The sequence below is a fragment of the Cupressus sempervirens genome, chromosome 4, assembly GCF_028749045.1.
Source record: "Cupressus sempervirens isolate cs-2001-9-10 chromosome 4, ASM2874904v1, whole genome shotgun sequence".
Lineage (NCBI taxonomy): Eukaryota > Viridiplantae > Streptophyta > Pinopsida > Cupressales > Cupressaceae > Cupressus > Cupressus sempervirens.
The window spans coordinates 863,891,369-863,901,614 of NC_143121.1; the positions used below are offsets into that span (position 1 = coordinate 863,891,369).

Sequence of the window (10,246 nt, forward strand, 5' to 3'; positions counted from 1 at the left end):
GTATACTAAAGCATATATATGTAATGATGTGCTTCTATAGATACAAGTATAAGAAAACCAAGGTGTGCTAGAGGTTGCTCATCTTTAGGAGTCACTTCAACATTGGTACAATGCCCCCTGTACAATTGTCACAGTGCTGTTAGATTCTACCTCTAGGGAACATACTTCATTACATGGGCACCATAGCGGTCATAGTCCCTACACTTGTGATTGCCACACTTTGCGGTCTAAGACTCCTCATCACTCTCCTTATATAGAAGGTTGTGCTTTGATGCATCATTCAACTTCCCCACTATTCCACAGATCTTCTTTTGGGTGGGTCATGGCTTCTCCTAACCCCTCAACACCTAGTGTGTCTAGTTGGCTAGATGCTAGTGGTGATATCTCATGGCCTAGTTCTTCCAAGTGGTTTCCTCTCCTAGCCATTGTGATCTCACTATTTAGGAGGGAGGAAGAAGAAAAGGAAAAAGAGAATGGTCCATTAAGTGGATATCTAGACTGGATTCTTAGTCTTACTACTTAGGGAATAAAAGATGATCTTGATCCTCCTTCCTTAGTTGGCATTGCTTTGGATACTTGAGGTTGCTTTCTCTAGACTTTGCCCATGATTTTTTAATGAATAGTTGTTATTTGTAACTATTTCTGACTTGGTCATTGAATTCTTACGAAGTGATCTCATATCCCCCAATTTTTTTTGTGAATATATCCTTTATATTATAAATTAATTTAAAAAACACTATTCATAAAATAAAATTTAAAATTTAAAACAAAATCGACTGTAGAATCATTTTGAGAAATAAAGATATTTATAAACTCTTATATTACTCAAAACTTTTGCACTTTTCGATTCACCGATTTGATCAATCGATTCCTTCACAGTTTTGAAATTTCCAAGTACATCGTCTCTTCTTTGAGACATAGAAAGTAGATTGTTGCCCACTTCGAAAGCTTTTAAATGCTTTATCATCTAGGCTGGGTGGGAATAGAAACGTCCAAATGCACTGTAATAACACTATCCACTGCTCCAAAATGCTCAGTTGACAGCCCGGCTGACTAAACTCCCGAAAATTTGCCAGTGGAAAATATCCCAGTCCTCACCCTGTTCGTATTCGAGAATAAATTCAACAATTTTAGAACTACTGGAAAGAGAAACTCTTCTTTTAAGGCTTCAATTTTATAATCAATCGAAATAAGACACTTATATAAGCTTTGCAAGTCTCAGCTGAAGCATTTGTTTCAAAACAGGCAGATAGTTAAGAACACACGCACCTTTGGCACTACGACAAAAGTAGCCTGAAATGAAAATCCCGTTTTATGTGAAAGCGAAACGATCTCCAACTGCTCTGCTCTCAACAGCTCTATTACTCTCAGAAGCAGAGTTGCTGAGCAAGAAACCATTTTCATCTGCACATTAATTGTAATTCTAACTTGGCAGGGGATGTCATCGCATTGTTCCAAAATCACACCGTTGCTTCGGTAAAGTATTAGCAGCCTCTGTGAAGTGAAAAGATTGTCGTGGGACTCGAACCCGGCACTTCCTCGTTCACTATTTGCGAAAATTCTCGGAATGGATTCGTCGACGCTTTCACCATGTTGTTCCAGCTCGCGAACACGAAGCTTTAGTTCTTTCAAATAGTCTGTGGCATTCGCCAGTATTGAATGCTTATCTTTCTGCAAACAAGTACATCAAAGGTCAGAAAAGAAGCTTTTATTTCTTTCTTTGCAAGAATCTGCTTAAAATGATAAAACGTTGCCGAAAGCTAAGCAGGGGTTAAACGAATTTGCTATTTTTATTAAATCGCAGCTCGACAGGTCAACTAAGTCTGAACTAACAGCGCAATTCATTTTTCTGTATAAAACGTTTTCAAACGATTTAACCGATCATTGTAGCTTACTAAAACTTTGAAAAGTTTGAAATCGGTAGAAATTTGTAGGAAAATAATTTCTAATGACGTCGTGGTAATATAATAGCTTGAAATTTCTTGGAGGAAGAGTGTAACGATTCTACAGTGCAGTGCCGAAAACGTTCACGCGCGGCAAAATAAAGTTCCAAATTTTGTTAGGTTGCAATTCTGCGGGTGAAGTCAATCTGAAGAAAGATGACAATTATTGTACCAGATTACAACACATTTTTCAGAAGATTGACTAAAAAGTACATCAAATTTTAGAGAAAATGTTATAGTGACGCTGTCCGTAATATCATCAGTTGAAATTTCTCGGAAGAATAGACTACAGTGCCGAAATTAAACAAGCGATGAAACGGAATCCCTAAAATTTATTTAGTTACAATTTTACAGGTGAAGTAAATCTGAAGAAAAATCACTATTAGTGTACCGTATTACAAGTATTCAAAAGATTTAACTACAATTTCATAAGTTTTAATATAAGTACAAATTTAAAGGGAAAATATTATAATCACACTGTCTTTACTCTCAACAAAGAGCACAATTACTGTACCGTATTACAACACATTTGTAAAAAGTTTGAAAATTTATTAAGTTGCAATTTTATAGGCGAAGTAAATCTGAAGAAGCATCATAAATTTTAATATAAGCAGAAATTTTAAAGGGAAAATATTATAATGACCCTGTCGATAACTTCATACCTTGCAATATTTCCGAATGACAGTGTAAAGATTCTACATTACAGTGTCGAAAGTGAACAAGCGCTAAAATGAAATTCCTAAGATTTATTAAGTTGCAATCGTATAAGTAAATCTGCACAAACAGCTCAATTACTGTACCGTATTACAACATATTTTGATAAGATTTAATTACATTTATGTAAGCTTTTATATCAGTACAAATTTGTAGGGAAAAGATTGAAATGACACTGCCTGCAACATAATACTATGCAATTTTTCAGAACAAGAGCTTAAAGACATAGAGTACAGTACACTGGTACAGAGCCGAAAGTGAACAAGAGGTGAAATAAAAGTCCTAAATTTATTGTGTTGCAATTCCACAGGTGAAGTAAATCTGAACAAATTTCACAACTACTCTACTGTATTACGGTAAATTTTCAAAACGTTTCGCTAGAAATTCATAAAATTTCATAACAGAAGAAGTTTGTCGGGAAAAGACTAAAATGACGCTATCTGTAAAATGATCATACCTTGCAATTTCGTGGAAGAAGATAGTAAAGATTCTGGAAATGCTCGTTCAATTTGACTCTCCTTTTGCGTTCTGCAATCATGTGCTGAAACGCCGATTTAGCTTTATCAGTCTTTTTCTCCTTCAAATCCCGATTATTATTACGAGCAACAGCAGGAGCCGATTGAAGTGAGCTATGGACCTCTGCCTTTCGATCTTCTTCGATTTTTTTCAGAAATTTGAAGCACCTTTTGTGCAGAGTCTCCCCGGATGTAGAAGAATCCATAGCAGCCTTTGATTGAGATTTTTTGTACGCGCTGAAGGCACTGTGCCGCGGCGCTCGAATCCTAGTTTCTGAGGAACTCCCCGCCTCTTGATAAAATCCAGCCATAATGACATCAGAAAGAGGAATCTGAAATTGTGCGTTGCCCATTCCAATGATTTCAGAAGCATCTTTGCTGAAATCACTCTCGCTAATCTCGGAAAGAGAATGAATTGCACTGCAGGCAGCAATGTAATTTCCGCTGAAATCGTATGTCGCCATTGTCCGAAAATTTAGATTTCCACTGGTATTTGATCTTGATTGTAACAAAGAAAGGCACTTATGAAGAGATGCGCTCATGGATTAAAATAGTTGCTGGATGATATTGATGGTGATACAACACATTACTAAACGGAAATTTGATTTTCTAGAAGAAGTCAAACTTGAGTATTCACGTTTTATTCGCTCCTTCACCGCTTTATATATTTTGTCATGTTCAGTTGTGTCCGAAATAATCTGCCTAAGCGATTTTCGGTTTGATTATTATTATTATTATTAACATTTTGTCATTGCTCCACCAAACAAGGCATTCTCCTCTCCTAACCCATCGTAATGATGCAATGATTGTGGCTTGCACTATAAATAAAACGATATAGTAGTAATAATAATAATAACAACTAATGCTTAAATTTATAATAAATTTTCTCATTCATAATATAAAAACATGTTATATTGAATATAAATCATAGTACTTAAAAATTTATAATTGTGATTTATTATTCAACGGTGTTGATGTTAAATTTATGTATATTATAATCAAATTATCAAATGTCTAAATAATCTATTTTAAATAATTTTTGTTGTTGTCAATTTTTAATATTTTAAATTTGCAACAATAGTTACATCAATTAGAAGAGAAAATGATGCTTTATGTTGTTTTTACTAACACTTTGATTGATTCAAAAATCTTTTATGTTTATGTTGTCTTTGTTAATACTTTGATTGATTAAAAAAACAAAGTTGTTGAGTTGAAAGCACTCTCTCTCTCTAAAGTACTTCACAGTAGGTGCATGTCCAAACCAAAGTACTTCACACAAGATGCATGTCCAAACCAAAGCTCATAGAGGGTTCGTAATACATACATTGTTTTTAGCCAATCTCTTGAAATGAGGCAAGCTTGAGTAAGAGTAATATATATATATATATATATATATATATATATATATATATATATATATATATATATATATATATATATATATATTTGCTAGTATACACATAGTGTGAAGGTTAAATCAAGATGTGGTTCTTTCTAACTAGTTTCAAATCTCACTTTAAAAAGTAGTGTTGCTTGTGATCTCAATTGTTTATAACTTCAGAATATATGCACTAATCTTAAAAATAAAGACTCTTTACTAACTAATCATTTATTCATCAAACTCATGGATACTTATTCTATAAAAAGAATTCAAACTACAAAACTAAAACTCAAGTCCTTCATGATTTTAGTCTTCAAGGGCCTATTTGGTTGTTCTAATAGGAATAGAAAATTTGGAATGTGTTTTCTATTTTCCGTTTGGTTCATCAATTGGAATTGAGAATATGAATACATATTCTCAGTTTGCCTCTAAAATGAGGTTATACCCATTCCAAAAAATAGTTCTTATTAAAATTGACCATTCCTATTCCCAATATGCATTCATGCATATGCCTGCAAAGTAATATATCTGAGTTGACTTCAAATAAATAAATATTCGCTGACATATGGAAAGAATAATAGTATTAATTAATAAGAGATGCATTGCATCAAAGTTCTTGCCAATAGTTAAGAAAGAAGGAAATTAGAGAGTAAAATATATGAGGAGAGAGTTAAAAGAGATATATTCGTCGTAATAGTTAGAAAAGAAGGAAAATGGAAATTTATACATATAAAGACAGATTGAAAAGAGATATAATGATAATAGAAATTTATAGATAGAAATGAAGGATATAAAGGATATGAAGAGATTTAAAAGAAAGAGAATAACATGTTATTATAGGGACACTAAATAGAGATAGTTGGAAGAGAATTTGAATTTTTTTTTAAAGGATTATGTTATTTTAAGAGATATTTAAATAACAATTATAAAATTGAGTTAAATCAATGAAGTATTCGTTTCTACCTTTTTCAATATAAATTCAAATATTAAATTTAAAAAAATAAATTGTTGACTACTTGATCCAAACCAACAAAAGAGTTAGTTTGAAGAACAATATTAGTTTTACAGATTTTAAAATGCAAAAAAGAATTAAACCATGATTGAAAAAAATAACTAGTTAAACATAATGTGAAAAAAGTTAGCATTTTACCATTGACAAAAAGTAAGGGACAATGTAAAACTAATAAATATATTTAAAATAAAAAATAAAAAACATTAAAAACTAAATTTAATTTTTTTGTAACAAAATTTATAAATATTTTTTAGTAAAAATTTATCAAATAATTATATTCTTAAAAATATATTTTTGTTATTTATTAATTTAATTATAATTTAGAATAAAAAATTAATTTTAAAATTAAAATAAAATAGTTTTAAATTATTATGAAGGAAAAATTAAATAAATGTATTCTAAAATGATATGATAATTGGTTTTTAAGTAAGATTTTAAATAAACTTAAACTCACAAATGTTAAAAATAATAAATTGATATATTTACAATTTTTGTAAGAAAAATGATTTGGTTATTATCGTTGATTAGACATGCATTTATGTCTTAGGTAGTGAGGTGGAAGATAAAAATAATTTTTTTTTGGAAATTTCAATTAATTTGTCACAATTGTGAAAAAGATAAAGCTATCATTAATACACGACATCATTCTTGTTGGAAAAAAATGTGAATTTTTGATAAGAAAATTTGATTTTTCTCCCTACCAAAAATAGTATGGACCAATAGAATGAGCTCAAAATGTTATTTATGAAATAAGGAAAAATGAAAAATAGATATACACATTGTAAGTTCTATATAAACTTTTAAATTCTTTGATTTGATTGGGTCAAGTTAATGTCGTATTACCACTAACATGAATGCATGAGTATTCTTGCCCATCGAGGAACTAAAAAATAAAAAATGATATTTATTTTCTTACCACATATTTTGTGTATCTTGTTATCTATCTATAAAATTTCGGCTTTAATACCATTAACTTTTGACGTGTTAAAGATGATGGAACTATTATGATTTGTATGAGACATTTGTACATCGAGATTATTGGGGAATCTCAACTAGTAAGACCTAAAACTCCTCTCGAACTGTTTACAAGCCGTCGTATTACCTGCCTTTCCATATGTTTCCTCACTTTAGTTTGTCGCGCAAGAAGAATTAAATTCCTCTTAGTCTACGAAACGTACAAGCACTAGGAAAGTTGACTTTACCGAATACTATGCTTTGGTATTCACATGAGAAATAGGGTTGGGATATTTCGAGAAGGATGTCCTTCATAAGGAATATTGCGAATTGTCCAGACACCTGGCAGAAATATAGTTTATACTTACTTTATGAACATGGGTTCCCACCATTGCAGAGAAGTAAATAAATAATTAAATAAACTTGTCATAAACTTTTTGATATTGTGAGAAATACCGGTGGTCTTCGGGGGTCAGAGGGATCTAGAAACGATTGAAATTAAGGGAGAGCATAGGACGAGATTTCTCTCTCTCCAAGGCAGACTGTCTTTACAGAATTTAATATTTTTTGTGAAATAAACATGTTGATAATGTAGGTTGGGATTAGTGCTTTGATTTAACATGCGTTTGAGGTAATCAAATTTGTTACATCTTACCGTCCATTAGGTAGACACAATTAATCAAACTATAGTGTTACATTTAAATCTTATATCAGACTTCTAATATTATTAGGACTGAATAATGTAATTTTGTCTTTATCAATCATAATTAGAAATATTAATCATATTAAAATGTTTTGATTAGATAAAATAGAAATGGATCATAATTTTTATATTTAAAAGTTGTTAAGGAAAAATAAATGTATTTTATAAGGAATAAGATTAATAGGAAAGAAAGAACCAATACATACATATTAACATAAAGAGTTGGAGGCAATCAAGTCAAATTAAAGCCTAATCAAATGTTTAGATTTCTTCTTTACATTTATTTATAAATTTTAGATAATAAAATGAAATTATATACATATGTGTGTGTGTGTGTGTGTGTGTGTGTGTGTGTGTGTGTGTGTGTGTGTGTGTACATATGTGTATATGTATGTACATATGTATATATGTATGTATGTATGTGTGTATGTATGTATGTATGTACATATATATATGTACATACATACATACATACACACATACATACATACATATATACATATGTACATACATATACACATATGTACACACACACACACACACACACACACACACACACACACACATTTTTTTGTATAAATTATTTCAATATGAATTTGGATGGATTAACTGTTATTTTCAAATATAATTTAAAGATTTTCTTTTTTAATATATTTAGATAATTAGGTAGATGGCAATGGTGACGGCTAGGAGATAAAAGATATATGCACAACATCTTTCTACAATATCTAAACCTAACTGTTATAAACATCACTCGTGATTTTCTAAAGATAAGATAGTGCAAATAATAGTAAGTAATAAGATTAGTTGTTAGTTTTCTAGTTGGTTACACAACTTGGTTGGAAAGATTTATAAAGGTATTGTTCTCTAAGTATTGAGCCACAATATGGAGGAATGCATATTGTTTGTAGATTTCAGACTTTCTTAGTTTACCAAATTTACTATTACAATAAGTTTAAAAGGAGGCCTTTTTGAATTTCACTTTGCTCGCACTTTGTTTATCTAATTGACTAGAAATATGAATTATAGATTTTTCTCTGCTTGCACTTAACTCATTAACATAAACTATTTATATGCATCATCTTTCTCTTCGATTATGTCAAATTTTTTGACAATTTTCTCTCCATTATATTCAATGTGTTTATTCTAAAATTTAAATTTAAATTGTTATTCAATAGAAAGCTATTTGAGTTATTTCTTTTGACTATATGTAATTCCAATCCAATGGAAACCCTTACAATGTTTACCATGCCAAAATCTATTTGAGATCAGTAGACAAGAGCATCAAAAGACTGCAAAGCTCTTGAGAATATGGTTTTATGTGGTGAGTGTGGAAAAAAAATAAAGAAACAAACATATGGGTTGAAAGAATTTGCAAGAAGGATTGTAGAGAAATAGGTTTCCAAAATTTTGTGTCATTTTTGTATTCCCATTACAATAAAGAAAAAGAACAAAGAAGTCATGAACGTATAGGTTTTGTGGGGATTATGATCTTTTATTGCAAGACATACATTCTTTCAAAACCCAACCAAAAGAAAACACATTTCACCATGGGTTACAATAAAATACTTCAATCCTAAATCTTGTGCCTATAATTGGTATTGTGAGTGAGACGAGGCCTTAACTAATCCTCTTAATGACAATTCATATGGTTAATGATGATCATATTCATTTCTCTCATTCCAAGAAATAGCGAAGTATACTTTGAATGGATATATCAACACCAATATAGGTAACATGACAAGAAATTCCTTGTGGTACTATTGCCCTGACATTAATCTCAACCAAAATTTCAAAAATTTTCATTTTGTTAAGTAAGGTCATCTATGAAGTCACTTTACCTATGTTGTGACTCATATTTTTATGGTCTTTATTGATCAAATCTCCAAATTCTATCATTTTTTATAACAATATTTAAAAGAACATGATCAAAGCTCCAACTCTAAAATTGCCTATCAGTTGTTAAAATATTGATTATTTTATATTCTTGAAGTCTCAAATTGCCTCTTAGCTTTGTCCTACATGTTGATTTTTTTACAACATGACGCCTAAGCTAAAAGTTATTAGAGGTTAATCCAGATCTTAAAAATGTGTATTTTCAATCTCTTCATTAAGCTCTCAAAATAGAAGAGATTATGAAACATTTCAAAATACATACCGTGTTTCCCTCCATCATATTAACCTATCAAAAGAATCTTTTTATGAAACTAACTAAAATCACATGTTGTTGAGTTCATTAACTCCTTAAAGGAAAGGACGTTAAGTGAAGATCCAAAGATGCATGTTTTGCATTGAACATCCTAGGTTAAATAATTTATTGAAAATATGCAAAAATAAGAAATTTTTTGATCAAGGAAAATAGGTTTTGATGGGGCCCTGAAATCCTACATAACTAAAAGATTAACATAGATGAAGCACTAAAAGTATCAACAACAAACTAGCCATAGGATAAAAACAATAGCCTCCCTCAAGATAGCTAGATAAGACCCAAAAAAGGAAAATAGGGAAGTAGAGAAAAAAACCAAGAATGGCCCAAAGCTAGGAGAACAACTTAGGAAATTTCTCTCTGAATTTTTGCAACATGAATCTCTAGCTCAAACATTCTTCCAGTTGCCTCCTTAAGGTGAGAAAGATATTTATCAGGTTCTTAGGTGTCCTTTTTCTTTGTGCTAAATTTGGTCCTCTTCCTCCAGCCATCCTCGGGAGACTTATCCTTACCACTATTGGGAGAATGATCTTCCTTCTTACTAACCCTATATTCCTCAATTTTGTTTGTCAACACCTTTATGTTGTATTTAGAAGCCTTAAGAATGTTATAGCTTTGTTCAATGATTTTCTGCAGGGTTCCCTCCATGCTCTAAACTCTACCCTTCACTTGCTCCACTCTATTTTCCATATCCTTTTTGTCCTCGATTTTCCTATTCTTATTTTTTCAATTTTCCCTCTCTAATTTTCCCACTTTGTATATAATCTCTTGGATTTCATGGTAAATCCATTTTGTTGTTCTATAGCTATCAATTGTGT

General features: G+C 30.9%; 1 protein-coding gene across 1 annotated transcript; it reads right to left on the reverse strand.

Annotated features, from left to right (window-relative positions):
- Nucleotides 1–787: 787 nt before the first annotated feature.
- Nucleotides 788–3,968, reverse strand: LOC149564152 (uncharacterized). Its single transcript, XM_089827217.1, has 3 exons — nucleotides 3,115–3,968; nucleotides 1,270–1,671; nucleotides 788–1,099 (listed from the first exon to the last, which is right to left on the reverse strand). Exons 1-3 carry the CDS (start codon nucleotides 3,712–3,714, stop codon nucleotides 1,034–1,036), a joined length of 1,068 nt encoding a protein of 355 aa, XP_089683343.1. The 5' UTR covers nucleotides 3,715–3,968; the 3' UTR covers nucleotides 788–1,033.
- Nucleotides 3,969–10,246: the final 6,278 nt, after the last annotated feature.

Excerpts from the sequence above, each read along its gene's own strand:
- LOC149564152 (XM_089827217.1), bottom strand. The coding sequence starts at position 3,714 with ATGAGCGCATCTCTTCATAAGTGCCTTTCTTTGTTACAATCAAGATCA. Across the intron at positions 1,672-3,114 it reads TTCTTCCACGAAATTGCAAG|AAAGATAAGCATTCAATACT; the intron begins GTATGATCATTT and ends ACTTGTTTGCAG. Across the intron at positions 1,100-1,269 it reads CTTTTGTCGTAGTGCCAAAG|GGTGAGGACTGGGATATTTT; the intron begins GTGCGTGTGTTC and ends GAATACGAACAG.